Source organism: Micropterus salmoides, unplaced genomic scaffold, assembly GCF_014851395.1.
Source record: "Micropterus salmoides isolate LMB-PRFRI ecotype aquatic unplaced genomic scaffold, ASM1485139v1 Ms_hic_scaffold_10, whole genome shotgun sequence".
Taxonomy (NCBI): Eukaryota; Metazoa; Chordata; class Actinopteri; order Centrarchiformes; family Centrarchidae; genus Micropterus; species Micropterus salmoides.
Window position 1 is genome coordinate 22,021,138 of NW_024040041.1, and position 18,627 is coordinate 22,039,764.

At 38.0% G+C, this 18,627-nt stretch overlaps 1 protein-coding gene across 4 annotated transcripts in view; it reads right to left on the bottom strand.

Moving 5' to 3' along the window:
* LOC119896476 (myosin heavy chain, fast skeletal muscle-like) overlaps nt 1-18,627 on the bottom strand; it is an 83,135-nt gene that overhangs the window by 31,438 nt on the left and 33,070 nt on the right. For 2 of the 4 annotated variants that reach the window (XM_038709909.1, XM_038709912.1), the window contains exons 1-14: nt 4,032-4,250; nt 3,650-3,793; nt 2,679-2,835; nt 2,528-2,555; nt 2,330-2,441; nt 2,150-2,242; nt 2,007-2,070; nt 1,620-1,718; nt 1,428-1,531; nt 1,206-1,344; nt 992-1,110; nt 740-889; nt 487-657; nt 83-389 (exon numbers count right to left, since the gene is read on the bottom strand). In XM_038709909.1, coding sequence (XP_038565837.1) covers nt 83-389; nt 487-657; nt 740-889; nt 992-1,110; nt 1,206-1,344; nt 1,428-1,531; nt 1,620-1,718; nt 2,007-2,070; nt 2,150-2,242; nt 2,330-2,441; nt 2,528-2,555; nt 2,679-2,835; nt 3,650-3,793; nt 4,032-4,235 — 1,891 coding nt within the window. In that variant the 5' untranslated portion in view covers nt 4,236-4,250. Of the gene's footprint in view, nt 1-82; nt 390-486; nt 658-739; nt 890-991; nt 1,111-1,205; nt 1,345-1,427; nt 1,532-1,619; nt 1,719-2,006; nt 2,071-2,149; nt 2,243-2,329; nt 2,442-2,527; nt 2,556-2,678; nt 2,836-3,649; nt 3,794-4,031; nt 4,251-18,627 lie in introns of those variants that run through there. The other 2 variants (XM_038709910.1, XM_038709911.1) reach the window with 2 other exon arrangements.

The following is an 18,627-nucleotide window of genomic DNA, read 5'->3' on the forward strand; positions in this document are numbered from 1 at the left end:
AAAGTAGAAAATAGTTTAGCAGGTTAAAACATCTGTACAGGATACACACAGTTTCTGAACACTCTGCTCACTCTTGTCTTACCATCGGCTGCACCATGGGATGCATACAGGAAGGCCAGCAGTTTGTTTGAAGACTTCTGGTAGAGCTGGATAACTGACTCATTCAGGGGGTCCTTGTTCTTCTCCAGCCAGCCAGTGATGTTGTAGTCCACTGTACCAGCATAGTGAACCAGTGCAAAGTGAGCCTCAGCTTTGCCCTTTCCAGGCTTTGGCTTCTCAAAGGCCTTGGTCTTGCCCAGATGCTGATCATGCAGCTTGTTCTTGAAAGTTGTGTCAGAGGCCTTGGGGAACATGCACTCCTCTTCAAGGATGGAGAAGATTCCCAGTGGCTAAGAGAAGTTTACATTATATTTTGAAATAATTGTTTGTGGAAGTAAACATTTACACAAGAACAAACAAATCATGTCTTCAGGAGTAATTACTTGCCTTCTCGATAAGCTCAATGCAGGAAGCCAAATCCATACCAAAGTCAATGAACTCCCACTCAATGCCTTCTTTCTTGTACTCCTCTTGCTCCAGAACAAACATGGTGTGATTGAAGAACTGTTGCAGTTTCTCATTGGTGAAGTTGATGCAGAGTTGCTCCAAGCTGTTGAACTGTAATTACAGAAAAACATTTAATTTCTTGCCAAAATAAGGTTGAACTTCAAAACTGCTCAGATATTTTTCAGCTACTCACATCAAAGATCTCAAATCCAGCGATATCCAACACTCCAATGTAGAACTGTCTTGCCTGCTTTGTGTCCAGCATCTCATTGATACGGATGACCATCCACAAGAACATTTTCTCATAGACAGACTTACACAGAGCACTGACAGAGTTGTTGACCTAGATACAATGATATTTTTATTGTCATTTCGCTGAATAACTTTTTCATATGAAAATCAAGTGTTTTCGGGGGGTTTTAAACAGGAAATTTCTTTTTATCACCTGTGGCACAGTTTGACCTTTGGTCACCATCTCATTTCCAACCTTGACTCTTGGGTAGCACAGAGCTTTCAGCATATCAGCAGAGTTCAGGCCCAGGAGGTAAGCGATTTTATCAGCCACTGGAAGACAATGAGTATTAAGTACACATTGACTTGAGTAGTATTTAAAAGACTAAAATACTTGTTTAATGAAAATTTATTATTTTAACAGTTACCCTCAGTGCCATCAGGTTCAGCCTGCTCCTCACGCTGCTTCTGCTTGAATTTCATGTTGCCATGATGCATCACAGCTCCAGTCAGCTTGTAGATGCCCAATTTCTCATCAGCATTGAAGCCCAAGATGTCAATTGCAGTCTACAATGTAAATGAAGCAAAGCTATTCATATGTGAAACATTTTTCCCAGTATACCATCTATTTACCTGCATTGTTATCTTACATCTGTGGCAACGAACTCCTCCACATCATCGATGCTTTTGACAGTGATTTCACCCTGACTGATCATTGGGTAGTCATAGGGGTTGGTGGTGATCAGAAGAGCCTCTACACGAGCACAACAGAAATACATAGTGTTATTTGGTGTTACATTTGCATTGTTTACATTTCAATTTTAAATTTATTTAGTACATACCCAAGAGCTCAGGCTTGTGGCCAGTCATCAGCTGATAGAAGATATGGTAACTCCTCTCAGCAGACAACTGGAAGGTGACACGAGACTTCTCCAGCAGATCTAAGATGAACAAATCAAGGTCACATTATAGTATATTGTAGTATGTATGAAATCATACAGTGGCAAAAACTGTCTTTCCAAAGCTAGCGTCATACCCAAGAGTAAATTAAAACAACCGTAAAATGTAGAAAACAGAAAGCAATTGGAAGGTGACACAGGACTTTTAAAGCAGATCTATGAACATGACATGAACACATTTAACTACAGTCTTTCAGATTACTGTTTTTCATTATAATATATCGCTTTATCAGAGATTAATGATTGACTTAGTCCATGGTTGAAACTTACATGTTTCAATATCAGCTGATGCCAGCTTGCCAGTAGCGCCAAAGTGGATCCTGATGAATTTACCCTAGACAGCCAGATCATTAATAAAATCAGTTATTGTAATTTAGCAACAAAAGTCTCAAAATATTCCCTCAGTTACTTACAAAACGAGAGGAGTTGTCATTCCTCACAGTCTTGGCATTACCGTAGGCCTCTAGTAGAGGGTTGGCTGCAACGATTTGGTCCTCAAGGGAGCCCTGCATGAGAAGATTTGACTTACATGAGTGATGCTTTCAAATTAATTTCCCTCTAACAAACAGTTTATCTTAAACAACTAATTTTACCTGCATTTTGCCAGCTACTGGCTCAGCCTTCTTAGCTCCAATAGCTGCAATTGTTGCAAAATACTGGATGACACGCTTGGTGTTGACAGTCTTTCCTGCACCAGATTCTCCACTGGGGAACAAAAACACAATGTCAAGTTTCTGCTTCATATAATAAAGTTTATAAAGATTTAGCATTATATTTAGTTTAATACTCACGTAATCAGGACAGACTGATTCTCCCGATCTGAAATATAAACATACATGCTTCATCTGAATTCCATTTTTATCATTCTTTCGATAAGTTTTTGTTTAACATACATTTAACCTCTGTGTATTCATATTTGAACACTAGAAAGATTCATCTTACCAATTTGCATGAACTGATAGGCATTGTCTGAGATGGAGAAGATGTGGGGTGGTGCCTCAATCCTCTTCTTTCCTCTGTATCCCGCCACAACTACAGCATCATATACAGGAAGCCACTTGTAGGGATTCACGACAACGCAGAACAACCCAGAGTAGGTCTGTAATAGGACAGCACATACACATAGTGATAACATTTATTATTTATTAACATTTGTGGGGGGATGTCTGTATATTGATAAATCCATGGTGCTTTCCATGGTTCTGAAGTATAGCAGATGGATTTGTAACTGCGCCTTTTTCACTCCTGCCCTTCTGTCAGTTTCATCTTGGATTCATAATATTCTCTAAACCTTTTTTTGCTGTTCTCAATTGTTATTTTTCAAATAAAACAAATATTTGCAAATTCGGAGTTTATTTGAGAATATAATGTAATAGTTATCCACAATTTCAAAGTTGAGTAAATGCTCCACACAGAGGATGGTCCTATTGACCCTGTTAAAGCAAAATTATGTAGTAATTTTATTTTAAAATTACACCTTCAAAATCATTTTGGTGGTACACTGACGTGTAAGAGTGAGAACGTTATGTTCTACGGTACCATGTCACATACTAACAAAAATCTTCAGCAAACCAGCAAGACAGATGCCAAGCTGGCCGCCTTGCTGTTGGACTAGTAAGTAACAACTTATTAGCTGGTTTGCTTTGTCTTGTGTTGTTGCACATGTTTGATGTTTGGCTGTGTTAGCAAAGTTTTCGTCTTGCTAGGTTTTTAGTAAGTAATGTACTCAAACCAATGCAGTTGTACAGCTGCCCTTATTTAGACAGCTGGGAATTACACTCTGAAACTGCAGGGCCACCAAATCACAAAAAACAGCAAATCTTACATAATCTTGCTTAAGAATGAACAAATTATCAAGATACTCATACATATGTACATACAAATTGAATTTGTATAATATAGTGGAAACTCACGTAGATCATCCATGATGCATAACGCTCTTTGAGGTTATACAACACACAAGGCTCATTGAGGTGGGTCATCATGACCATGTCCTCAATTTTGTCATACTTTGGGGGATTCCTCGGATGGATGTCGTCCTCTTTTACAGTGACCGTCTGAATCAGAAATAAATAGATTTTTCTTTACTAAGAAATCATTTCAAATAAAAACATTCATCAGATGGATACCATTGTTGTTCACAGTTTCACTGAATTTAAAGTACAATAATAAACATATAGTTCACTAGTTGGTTTACTAAAATGTTGTTTTAAATACACACTCATGGATAGGATGGCATCTTACTACAGAAAGAGGGGAGTTTTGTTCAAAAAGGTAAAATAATGAATAACCTACCTTTCCATTTTCTGTCTCAACCGTGGCTTTGCCACCCTCTTTCTTCACAAGTTTACCCTTGAGGTACATCTCGTCTGGATCAGCCACAAAGACGGCAGTTTTGGCATCAAAAGGACTGGCTTGTGCCTCAATCCTCTCCCTCTCTGGTTTTCGGAGGTATATGGCTGCTGGGCCATACTGCTCCATCTCTGCGTCCGTGCTCATGGTGGCAGTTCAGTGGAGCCTGAAAAAAATGAAGTATCCACAATAATTTTAACATATAAACATGATACAGATATGGTCTGGTGGTGCTGGATATTTCATGCTTTTTATGAAGACATCTTTTACCTCTGCTTGTTCTAGAAAAGAATGAGTGGGGAGTCTCTGGTGGAGTCCCAAGATGCTATGAAAAGACAATTAAACATAAGTGCAATAAACAATAGTTTGTTTTTCTAATTTCAATTTCAAACCAGTAGACGGTAATGGCGGAAACATGTATTTAGACTTAACAATTTACTGTATACTAAACGTATTCAGTTGAATCATTAAAGTTCAATACTCTTCTATCCCCTCAATTGCCCTCCACAACCATAGTAATAGTATCACCGTTAATGATCATTTAGTATTTATATGATAAGACAGGGTACGGATTAGATGCCAACACAAACTAATTAATTGTGTGTCTTTGGAAGAAGCTACGTCTTCAATGTGTTAAGAGTATTTAAAGAAATGTTTTTTGGAATAATGTTGCCCACTCAAGACAACCACTAATGTATCTTATTATGCACAAGTAATTAGCAGCACTTTAACTTGACTAACTAATGAATGAGAGTACAAACTGATGTCTGAGTGAATACACTCACCTGTGTTGGGAGCCTATCAGTTCATGGTGAAGTCCAGAGCTGCCTCTTTTATAGAGGGTGGGAGTGACTGGTCAGCACATAGTCGCTCACTCAGTATGGTCATGGCTTCTTTTCATTCTGTTGCTTATTTTATGTCAATGGTGTTTAAGGAGGTAGAGAGTCACAACTCTTAATTGTAACTTATATAATATATAATAATTAAAAATAATACAGCACACATTATGATGTTACACCAATTGATTTTATTTAATTTGATTGCAACTTGGGATGTGACCAACACAATGTGGTTGTTTAATTTTTACTATGAACAAAGCCTTTCTACCAATACAAAAAATTGCAGTACAAGAGTTGCTGAAATTTACTCACACACAAGTAGCTTTAATTAAAAATTCTTTCAAGTCAAACATTCAAGTTAACATATAAGGTTTAAGGGAGTGCTGAAGGACCCATATATGTCAAATTATTTGAAGAGAAAGAAGGAGGTGTTTATGCATTTCTGCTCTAGATTATCTTCATCAGCTACAAGCTTGCTGCTCTAAATACTACTGCCTCCAAATGCAGGCATGAAAGTGATGGCCAAATTGTATCATTCATTTAATAGTGCAGAATATGGGTTGTGTATGATTCCAGTAATTATATGTCTTGATTTAATGGACATTAAACTCAAAACATGTTGTGAACATTGACCATCTATTTCTTAAATTCATTGGCAGGTCTGGGGGTTGTTCTGGAAAGTCTTCCAAAGTCCACTGGTATTCAATTGCAGGGCACTTGCACATTTGTGATCTCTGACATGAAAGAAAGTTCATCCTAAATTACATTAATATAAGTTGTCAACACATGTTAATTAAATAATAATATTCATCTTTAATATTCATTTAGAGGTTGAACTAAGTCTGATTCTAATTCATAATGCTTAATAATGTTTTGTAATAATAATTTAACAAAACTTTTATTGTGCTCATAATACCTTGTGAAACATGTCAATAATACCTAAAGAACACCTTAAAATCTATATCATGGTGTGTAGTTGTGTTTGTGCACTATTTAATCTTATGAATCAAAATCAAAGCACTTTATTAATTGAGTTCACATTGCATTATGTGCTTATGCCATGTCAGATACATAGATAGAGCTTGGTTTTTAGAAATGAGCCAATGTTTGTGGTCTAGAGTTACAGCACTCTGGCACATCTCATATTCCTGTAATAAAATTCATGTTGAAGTATTATCCATATAAGCTCAGTTGCTTGTTGTATAACTCCTTAAATGGATAAGAGTTGGCAACTCGTTTGACATCAGGCCCAAAATAAGTTCCACACTAGGCAAAATAACTTCAGCGGTTGCTACATTTGATACTAAGGAGGTGGCATCTGCTAAAGAAGCATGATAAGTGTCTTGGCAGAGGGCTTATGTTCATTTAAGCATTTTTAAGTCCATTTCTTAACTGATGCTGACCTCTTTTCAGCTGGCTCTTGGACACATATTGATTTAAGCAGATGGTGTCAGGACTTAGTGGTTGCCAAGTGACCGACACACATATTTTCCATCACTCTTTATAGCTTATTTGCTCCTGATACTGATTACATCAGGTCTTTGCTTCAAACTTGATATTTTGATACAGTGTTTGTTTGTATGTGTTTGTGTGTGTGTGTGTGTGTGTGTGTGTGTGTGTGTGTAGGTGTGTGTTTCATCCGACATGGATGCTCATGGAAATCTAAGTACTGTTTGAGTGAAAAAGTGATAATTACTTGGACCCTGATTGATTTATGCAGTTCCTTTGACATATAGGGATTCTGCTAAGCAAAGAAACCTGCCAGAGACCTTAATCTGTTCCAAGATTCCAAGTCAAGGTTTAATTTCCTCCAGGAGTGCTAATACTTGCGTGACTTGGCACCCTCTATAAAGTTGTCACTTGTGACATCCCAAAGAAGGGCAAGATTGATTTCAGGTCTTGTAAAGTCATTTATTGTTCCATTAATTGCATGGTCTAATTCACCTGTGGAGAAGTAATGAACAATTTAGCTAAATTATGTTTGCACCAATAAACAGAATTAAATGGATAATTTAACTCAACACCAAATGACTTTTGGGAAGAGCTTAGTTGCTGAAGGTCGTAAGAGTGTTTCTCAGGGTAGGGTCTCAGAGTAGGGTTTTCTGATAATTTCACCGACTGAACAACTTTATTGTCAGACCAACACGAACCTGATGAAGGCCCCAAGCTGAAACATGATGATCTCAGAATAAAGTGGTTCTATTTACTACGTAAGTGTTGCTGGAGTTTTGTCCTGTTCAGACTTTCTCAAACATGCCAACAATGAAAGATCTAAGCTTTTAAAAACAGTAACTATTACTATCAATAACTACTGATTCCTCTCGACGCCCCATGTTGCAAATTTAAGATTTCAACTTGTATGCGCACTTTACTTTACATCATTTCAAAGGGACATTTGGACTTAAAAACTCACAGCGGTACACTGTACCACAAGACATCACAGCATGGCTGATTTCCCGACTTAGTTTTGGATCAGCATCAGCTCCACGTCTCTCTTCGACCTCAACTTCTGCTTCCAGCTCACTCAACTGAAATGTGATGATCAATAATTCATCAAAAACTTTAGTACTCAGGAAGGTTGAATTTATTCTACTCATTGAAAGTGCAATTACAGAATTAGAATACTTTATTGATCACCAAGGGAAAATTTTAAATATAAAAATTTTACATTTTTTTACATCCTAAAACTCATACAGTATATACAGTTCATACCCTGGAGTTTCTGGAGCTGCTTCTTGCCACCCTTCATGGCGAGGTTCTCAGCCTCATCCAGGCGATGCTGCAGGTCCTTGACTGTGACCTTCAGGTTCTTCTTCATCCTCTCCAGGTGAGAGCTGGTGTCCTGCTCCTTCTTCAGCTCCTCAGCGATCATGGTAGCCTGAAATGATGGGCAGCTTGGAATTCTAATTGAAAAAATTTACATTAAGGATCGAAACGTGACTAAGTATTTGGTGATGTAGCATTTTACATACAAAATAAGACTCAAACATAAATTCACACTCCATGTGAGCCTAGATTTGATGATAGAAGGTTTATTTACTGGAATTTAAGTCGTTGTTTATGATATACGATTTGCTAATAAGCTGAGCAACAAAAGTCTTTCCTTGATGAGGATACCAAGAAAGCTTTTACTATCAAAGTTTTACTGTTGTAGGGGTTTAATATGTGAGATGCTGAAAAGAGGATTATTAACCTGAAACAAACAAAAAACTTACAGATTGCTGCTTGTCGTTCTCCAGATCCATTATGGATTCCTGGGCCAGTTTCAGATCTCCCTCAAGCTTTCTCTTGGCTCTCTCAAGGTCCATGCGGAGCTTCTTCTCTTGCTCCAGTGATCCCTCAAGCTATCAGATTACAGTTAATGATAGTTGATTTGAGGCATTTAAAAGACAGAGCACCAATACTAAGTAATTACAGGGCAAAGCTACAATGTAAAAACAAAAGTATTCTTACATCGTCCACTTGCTGCTCCAGCCAGAGATCATCAAGTGTTTGCTGGTGGGCCTCTTAGGGGGCTTTAACACTTTGGTAAGGCACATAAGAAGACAAGGACTCTTTGTAATGTGAGCAACAGTGTTTAATTTGTAAAGTGTATATGTGATAGAATAATTTTTGCTTTGTTTCCTACTTAATGAAGCCACTTGGAGTTGCAGGTCATTATTTTCCTGCAGCAGGAAATTCTCCTCCAGCTCTTTCTTCTTGGCCAGGGCAGCAGCCAGGTCTGATTTCATCTTATCATAGTTCTCCTTCATCTGTCGCAGCTCCTTCTCAGTCTCAGCACTCTTCAGAAGAGGCTTGATCTTAAAATACAGTTTCAGCCATGGCCAGTTTTTCTCTGGGTCAGTCTGGGTCATGGTCACCAATACTTTGTATATGAAAATGAAAATCAAATTGTCACACATATTTACCTTATTTGTCATCATATTAAGTTGAATTACATCTACTTAAAAATCACCTCTGCTTGAAGTCACCATGATTCTGCTGGGGAAGCCCTTTCTGCAGATTCTGATGCCTTCCAGCAGACTGTTACACCTCAGCTGGTGAATTACCATAAGTTCTCCATAAGACCTGCACATGGCAACATATTACTTAAATTCCTTTACATTACCTAGTCATGGTGCACCAAACTGGGCTATGCGTGTCTTACCAGGTGTCTTTGATTTTTTATTTGTAATATGTGGATTAGATGTTTAAATTAGCACGAATGAGTACTGTGCATTACCACAGAGCATTCATCAGCTTCGTTTTAGGCTGGACCCAAGTGAAACAGCAATGGACATCATTAGGCCTATTTTAGGGGGGCTGAAGTTACCCTAAAATAGGCCTAAGATCTTCCAAATAATAATAGGAAATTAGAAGATTTACATTTTTTTTTTTTTTTTTTACAGTGCAGACATATACTCAACAAAGAGAAGCAAAAATATTGAGAAATACAATAGAATAACACAAGTATGATTTATATTTATTGGCTTAAACATTCTGGTAGTGATAGAAAGACGTTTTAAGAGGTGTGTGTTGAGAGGAGATTGTTGATGTAGAGTGAAACTGTAAGTTGTTGTTAATGTCACTTGCTTGACTTTAGCTCTGTTTACTTGAGGCAAAAGAAAGGGGATATTTTAGTTGGCTATGGAAAACACTAGACTAGCTAGTGTGAACAATATCAATATAGTCTATCTCTATAGTATTTCAAAACAATATCAGTCCCCATAGAATGGTGTTGTCAGTGAAAACTACATATCATAGTGTCCCTTTTAATGCTATTGTATCCTTAATTCAATAACCAGATGTATATTCAAAGATATTTTAGAGAGAGAGAGAGAGAGAGAGAGAGAGAGAGAGAGAGAGAGAGAGAGAGAGAGAGAGAGAGAGAGAAAAGCAGGAGATTGGCAGGGCAGCTGACTCTAAGGAGGCTGGAGTGATTGAGGTTAGTAGTGGTCTACAGATCTAAGGAAATGTGGGGTGTTTTGTTTTCTTCTAACAGTCATTTGTTGGCAGGTCTAAGCACCAAGGCAAAGCCTAAACTAAATTATTTCATGTTTATTATATTTGCTTTATTCTGACCAACTTTATTTTCTGCATTTATTGGCTGTAATTAAATATTTAAATAAGCAGATGTTGCCTAAATGTAGACAAAGCTATACATGAGCATACGCCCACAGATATACACAGATGAAAACATATTAATTTGAAAGCAAACATACATACATGCATCCATACATGTAGTAACGGTTAGTCCAAATCTCTTATTCCTTTCCCCATCAGGTTGTTAAATTTAGACAGTAGCCACTTTAAATCCTTAAGGATCCTTATCAACAGCTTACATCATGAAGTATTTATTGTATTTGTGTATGCAAGTCAAACTTCAAAGCAAAAATCACACTGTGATTGAACCAATCTACAGCGCAGTAACAGCAATTAGTGTAATTAAATAGCATTCTTTGGACCTGCAACATATATAATGAATTAGATATGGTATTACTTTATAACACATTTACATTAGCAGACAGATAGCATTTAAGTCACAGCCTACAGAGGAACTCAGCCGGAACAAATTGTGGCCTAAGTGAATTACCCCCATGCAGCTTTGATGTGCCTTAACAGTACAGTAACTTTTGTTCAACAGAGGAGAAATGGAAGAAGAGAATAAGTATTTTGCTTTTACATGGTGATATCTTGGCTTCTTTACTGGTTGTTAATGTAAGTGTAGTTCTAATAAAGTCAGAGATGATGGAAGTACAATGATTATGCATACCCCAGTGGCTGAACCATATTTTTCAGCTACTCACATCAAAGAGCTCGAATCTATCCAACACTCCATGACGTATGACCATCCACAAGAACATTTTCTCATAGACAGACTTACACAGATCACCAGCAGAATTGTTGACCTAGAAATAATGTTATTATTATGGTAATTTCTCTGAATAACTTTTTCATATCAAAATGCAAGTATTTCCCTAATTTTTTAAATATTAAATTTTCTTTTAACCGCCTAGCACGGTCTGAACTTTGGTCACCATCTCATTTCCGACCTTGACTCTAGGGTAGCACAGAGCTTTCAGCATGTCAGCAGAGTTCAGGCCCAGGAGGTAAGCGATTTTATCAGCCACTGAAAGACAATGAGCAATAAGTACATATGGACTTGGGTAGTATTTTACACACCAAATAAATAGGTAATAAGTTTAACAATTACCCTCAGTGACATCAGGTTCAGCCTGCTCCTCATGCTGCTTCTGCTTGAATTTATGTTGCCATGATGCATCACAGCTCCAGTCAGCTTAAAGATGCTCAATTTCTCCTCAGCAGTGAAGCACAAGATGTTAATTGCTGCAAATCATTTCAAGTAAAAACATTCATCAGATGGATGCCATTGTTGTTCACAGTGTCACTGAATTTAAAATACAATGATACATGTATAGTTCCCAAATGTTTTAAAATGTCATTTTAAATACACACTCATGGATAGAATGGCATCCTCCTACAGAAAGAGGGAAGAAAGAATGAATCACCCAACTTTCCATTGTCTTTCTCAACTTTTGCTACCTTCTTTCTTCATAAATTTACCCTTGAGGTACATCTCGTCTGCATCAGCCACAAAGACAGCAGTTTTGGTGCCTCAATCCTCTCCCTCTCTGGTTTTCGGAGGTATATGGCTGCTGGGCCATACTGCTCCATCTCTGCATCTGTGCTCATGGTGGCAGTTCAGTGGACCCTGAAACATATAACATATTTAACATATACACATGATATAGATATGGTCTTGTATCCAGGTGGTGATGATTTCATGCTTTTTAAGATGACATCTTTTACCTCAGTTTGATCGAAAAAAGAATGATTGGGGCAGTCTCTGGTGGAGTCCCAAGATGCTATAAAAAGATGATGAAACATGAGTACAATAACTTGTATGTTTGTTTTTCTAATTTCAAATTTGTCAATTAGAAAACAGTAGAGGGTAAAGGCAGAAACATGTATTTAGGCTTAATAATATACTGCATACTTACTGTATTCAGTTGAATCATTAAAGTTCAATAGATTCCCATGATAAGAAAGGGTGTGTAATTAATTGTGTGTTTCTTGGTAGAAGCTACGTCTTCAATATGTCAGGAGTATTTTGAGAAAGTTTGTTTTGAAATAATTTTCCACTCAAGACTTTTTATATATAAAATGTAATTAGCAACACGTTAACTTGACTAACTAACTAATAAGAGCACAAACTGATGTCTGAGTGAATACATTCACCTGTACTGGGAGCATTTCAGTTCATGCTGACGTTCAGAGCTGCCTCTTTTATAGAGGGTGGGAGTGACTGGTCAGAACCATGTCATGTTTCTCACTCAGTATGGTCATGGCCTCTTTTCATTCTGTTGTTTATTTTGTGTCAGTGGTGTTTAAGCAGGTGGTATGCATAATTCACATCTCTTAATTGCAACTATAATTTAAAAATACAGCACATATAATTATGTTATACCAGTGATTTTATTTAATTTGATTGTAACTTCAGCTATGACCAATATAACAGTACAGTAGAACATAAAGAGTGGTTTTGTTCAATCATAAAGACATTCCAGTAAGCCAAATATGGCTTTAGGGGGTGCTTAAGACACACAAGTAGGAACCTTCACATGTGAAATTATTTGAAGAGAAAGGAGGTGTTTATGCATTTCTGCCCTAGATTATCTTAGTTAGTTACAAGCTTGCTGCTCTAAATGTTGCTCCACTACTGCCTCCAAATGCAGGAATGAAAGTGATGGCCAAATTGTATCATTCATTTAATAGTGCAGAATATGGTTTGTGTATGATTCCCATAATTATAGTTCTTCATTTAAAGGACATTAAAGTTAAAACATGTTGTGAACATTGACCATCTTTAAAAAAAAAAAAATTCATTGGCAGGTCTGGGGGTTGTTCTGGAAAGTCTTCCAAAGTCCATTGGTATTCAATTGCAGGGCACTTTCACATTTGAGATCACTGACATGAAAGAAAGTTCAACCTACATAACACACAATAAAAGACACATGTTAATTAAATAATAATATTTATCTTTAATATACATTTAGAGGTTAAACTCAGTCTGGGTAAGAATCATTCATAATGCTTAATAATATTTTGTAATAATAATTTAAGAAAACTTTCATTGTGCTCACTTCATGAATTTTATGTGTCATTTATGCCGAACACATCAGAATCTATATCATGAAGTGTTTAGTTTTTTTGCACTATTTAATCTTATAAATCAAACTCAAATCACTTTATTAATTATGTTTTAATGCCATGTCAGATATATACATAGTGTTTGTTTTTTGGAAATCACCCAATGTTTGTGGTCTAGAGTTACAGGACTCTGGAACATCTCATATTTCTGTAATAAAATGAGGTATTATCCATTTAAGTTCAATCGCCTCTTGTATAACTCCTTTAATGGATATGAAAACAGTTGGCAACTCCTTTGAGATCATGCCCAAAATAAGTTCCACACAAAACAAAATAACTTCCCTCAGTTGCTACATTTGATACTAAGGAGGTGACATCTGTTGAAGAAGCATGATATGTATCCTGGCAGAGGTCTTATGTCCATTATGGCATTTTTGAGTCCATTTCTTAACTGACGTTGACCTCTTTTGAGCTGGCTCTAGGACACGTACTGATTTAAGCAGATGGTGTGAGGACTTAGTGTCCAAGTGACCAACACAAGTATTTTCAATCCCTCTTTATAGCTCATTTGCTGCTGATAAAATGTATTATATTTGATATAGTGTGTAGACAGAGAGAGAGAGGGAGACTGTCACACATAAATGGAAGACTGGAGAGATGACACCTGTATACCAGGGCATATAAATTACATTTAGTTACTTTTTTATTACTTTTCTAAATTTCTAATGAATGTTTTCAGCCTTGAGCACAGTTGAAAACAAAGACAGCTGAAAGGCAATTTAACTGGCAGACAGGTGGGGCTACAAATTTAAACATGAGAACCAACATATCTATACCAGTGTGCATGAACTAATAAGCATTATCAGAGATGGAGAAGATGTGGGTGGAGCCTCAACTCTCTTTTTGCCTCTGTATGCCCCAACAACCTGAGCATCATACACAGGAAGCCACTTGTAGTTCATGATGACACAGAATAGGCCACTCACTTCATTGCTTCTATAATTGCATTGCATCTCCCTCAGGACCAAGGTCCACACAGAACTGATAGACCTACTCACTGAGGCTATAGTAGATGCTGAGTTGGCCATCACTAAACCCAAAAAAGAACTCCCATATTACCCCGTTAGACTGTACTGTTGCAAACATGCTGCTCTTAACTAATTGCCCCAAGTGGGATTAATAAAGTTGATTGAATTGAATTGCAATAAAGCACTGCACTCCCAAAATGCAGGGTTACTTGTAGTGCTATAGGGACTCTACAAGTAGAATGGGGGCCAAATCCTTTAGCAATCAGGCACCTTGGCTGTGGAATTAGACCTGTTTGGGTTCGGGAAGCAACCAACTTCTCCATATTCAAAAGTAGGCTTAAAACCTTTCCCTTTAGTAAAACTTTTAGTTAGGGAGTCTTTGTTTACTCTGTGATGAGGCTCATAGTTTGGGCTAGGGTATTTTATAATTTCTTATAAATTTTATAATTATTTATTTCTTGTTGTTCTATCATTATGTATTTTATTATCCTATTGTATTTTATTGTGAGTATCCAAGCGGGAAATTCCAGGTCTGAGAAGTGAGGCGAACATGGAAGTCCATTAACCCTGCATTCTAGCAAACGGCCAGCATGGGTCAACTCCTCTGGTTGCAAAAAAAGTCCGATTCCATTAGAAATAATGGTAAAATTAATTTCTCACCTGATTTATTTCCTCAGTAAACACTTTTCTAATGAGTTTATGGTCTCAATCAATAGTTTCAAGTCTTCTTTAATACAGCATGATAGTAAAGTGTGGTCCCATTTAGAGGAAAATAGACATTTTCATCGTTTCGTCATCATGGCGTTTTTTTTCTGCTTTTATAATTCCGGCAGTGTAGACGCCCGTCACTACATTGAATACATAGAAGAAGAAGAGGTAATAATAATAATAATAATAATAATAATGTACAGTCTCTGGGTAGTCTTCTGGTTTATTAGAAGTAAGAAGAGAAGTGACATCTGGACAAATGAACGAGCACATGTTATTTAGCACGAGAGCCAACAGCCTGTGGATCTTTATACCATGAAGCCAGACCGGGACAGATACAAACAGCTGATGACAGAAATAAAACGGATGATGTGGATTTTCCAAGATGGAAGGCTATAATGTGGGACAGATGTTTTCAAAGTGGTGCTGAAGTTATCTGTTTTCTACTGGACAGGTAAGTTTGTAAGACTTTAGCGATGCAAATGAAAGCTGATGTTTGATAGCTTTAGCTTGGAGCTGGCCATAATCACCAAGAGACGTGAGAGACGTGTGTTTCCCCTGTCAGTGGTGTGAAATATAGTTGCATTAATTTCATGTTGCCTAGTTATTCTAGAGCTTGTGGGTTGGCTTTGCTGGTTAAGTTAGCGAGGCAGTCAGCTGATAAGTAATTGGCAATAAAACTATAATGTTAGCTTAGAGCACGGAAGTAACAGCCAGCTAAACTTTAACTGCCCAGGTAGAAAAATCATGTACGGTTAGTTACATTGGTTTATTCTCCAGCACTGTGCTTTGGCTTGTGATGTAAAATATGTAGTTGGATTCATTTCATGTACTTACTCTCTGCACTCTGTTTTGGCTTTGTCTGTTAAGTTCGTGAGACAATTAGCTGATCACTAATTGGCAATAAAATGATCAGATCAGACAGCTAAACCTTTACTGACCTGGTATAAAAAACATGTTGTTGGATTAGTTTTATGTAGTTAATCACTCTCTCTAGCGCATTGTTTTGGTTTTGTTACCTTCCTGAGACAATCAGCTGATCACTAATTGGCAATAGGCAGCTTCCAGAATTGAAGCTAAACCTTTACCGCGCTGGTAGGAAAAATATGTAGCTAATGCTAAAGCTTGCTAACATGCTAACCGCAATTAGCCTCACAACTTTTACAAACTGCAAAAAATTGGTATAGTACTAGTATTATACCATAGTATAGGATTAAATCGTATTATTAGTAAGTTGATTAAGTTAGTGTTATTAGAACATCGGTCTTCAATTTAAACCATTAGCATTATGTTTTATCTATCTAACCTTGTCTTTGGAGCTGAGCTGTTCACATCTGATGTTATAAAGTATTTAACAGGACAAAACCAGATAGGCCAGGTTTGAACACGGTCCTATCACCCTATAAACTGACACTGCTGGTAGGTAATGCGTTTGAGTTAAACCTTTAGAGATGCCCTGTTCTTTGAAATCTGTCAGGTAGGGAGTGTGTAGTAGCTGTTTTGAGAACTGATTCTGGAGCAACATCATGGAGCTCCTCCAAAACTGGCAGTGTTGAAAAAACATCTTATCTAAAGTGACTTTTTAAAAGGAGACATCAAACTGTTGCAGATTGTCTTGCATAATAAGATCCTCCAGATCTAAGCTAAGAGCACAGGTCATTTCAATTCAGTCAATTTATATATTTATTTTTATTATTAGGTCCATCAGTCCACCTCTACCTCCATCATTGGTATCATCTAAGAAGCTGACAATGCTGGTAAGTTTAGGCCTACATCAACAATAACTAAACAATTATTTGCCTCTAGCAACACTCAGTGTATGAACATGTCAATTTACAAAAATTACTAATTTTCTTTGTTAATCTTCCTCATAGGTCTACCTGTGCCTGTTGAAGTGGAGAGCAGTATCATCGTGGCACCACCACACCTGTCTCTCCTGTTTCTACTCCTCCTGTGGATCCAGCGGACTGAAAATCAGGCTTAATGACCAGTTACATGTTGATGTGGTGACCAGTAAAACCAACACAGGTTGACATTTAGATTTTTCCAAAAACACACTCAGACAATAAAAGTATTTTATATTTTTACATGTCTAGATCACTCATAAGGAAGCGGGTTGAGAAAATGATGCTATCAACTGTTTTGTAGTGTTTGTCTCTTAAACTCTTGTTTGGCCGTTATTAAAGATTTAAGCTTTGGTCAGTCATAATCAATGTATCAGTCTTTTTACTCAGCACTAAGTTCATCAGTGTCTACTGGCTCTTGAACTGCCATTAAGCTCAGTAGCACTGGTGGTTTCACTAGCAAGGACCACACAATCAACAGGTACGATTAAGTGATTTTTTGATGATCGAAACAGAAAGATGTACGAGGCTTGCAGTTACTGAATAGACATTCGAGGCGTTGTGGAGATGCTACGATAGGGAAATCCGCCGTAGCACCCAGGCACGACGGGCCCCCTTATAACCCTATGGAGAGGAAGGAGGAGATCAGGAGGCAGGACAGAGAAAGGGGTGGGGGGGAGGGATGCAGGATACAAGAGCAAAGAAGAGGAGTCAGGACATTTGGGTATATATGGAAATGCTGGCGATGATGTTGTTGATGTGTGGTCCCGCTCCTGAAACTCCGCTAATTAGCACCACTTCACTAGCAAGCACCACACAAACAGGAACGATTAAGTGATTTATTGATGATCGAAACAGAAAGATGTACGAGGCTTGCAGTTGCTGAAAAGACATTTGAGGTGTTGTGGGGAAGCTACGATAGGGAAATCCGCAGTACCACCCGGGCACGACGGACCCCCAAAAGCTTCTAGTTATGTGAGAGCATTGGCTGATCTGAGGTCTTTGAGATCTGAATGTGTGTTGATGGTATGTTTGGGAGGATCAGCGACGCATGATATGTATCGGGTGCTCGGGAATGACGTCGGAGGCTGAAAGGGTAGCTTTGATACTGAAGGAGTGATTGAGGTAATGGATGGGAGAAAGCATGATGAGAGAGTGCTTGGCGAGAGTGGCGGTGGCACCGGTAATCAAGAGGCCACTGGAACCGACTCGGAGACGATCTGGCGTGTTGTACTCTGGGATCCCAGAGTTGCAATGGTTCCTGAGGGACTTGCAAGGGTTCAGGGTCACTGGACTCTGGAAAAGACGGGTGTAAGCAGGCCTAATTATATGGTTTCTTTAGTAGAACGCGGTGCTGTTAATGTTAAGGTTTTGGCAACCATTCCGCTGTGAACCATCGGTCCTTATAGAATCCCCAAACCGTGGACTGGGAGCAAGCAGCGGTAGGCTTTGGCATCCTGGTGCCGGAAGCCCCTTCTAATTGTTCCCTCAAAACGACTTTAGTGTGAACGACTTACCTTGAAAACGACTTACCTTGAAGATGACTTAACTACAAACTACTGTTTGCTTGAAATGATTATACCGATTCAGGTAAAGATGACTCGGAACGCCTTAGCTAGAAAATGCTTTTGGCTTTAGATGACGGTTAGCTGAATGTTCGAGCCGAGTGTGAGCTCGAACGACTGTTTGCCGGATGATGGCATGAAATGATTGTGAGCCGAAAGTTCGTTTGAAACAACGTAGCTTGGAGCGACTGTGAGCTTCAGACGACTGTGAGAGTGAAGAAGAGGAGTCAGGACGTGTGGGTATTTATGGAAATGCTGGCGATGACATGGTTGATGTGTGGTCCTGCTGCTGAAACTCTGCTAATTAGCTCCACATCATATTTTTCCTGTCTGACTTCAAACATAGTAGATATAATAATATATAGTTATTGTTTTATCAGAATCAGCTTTATTGCCAAGTAGGT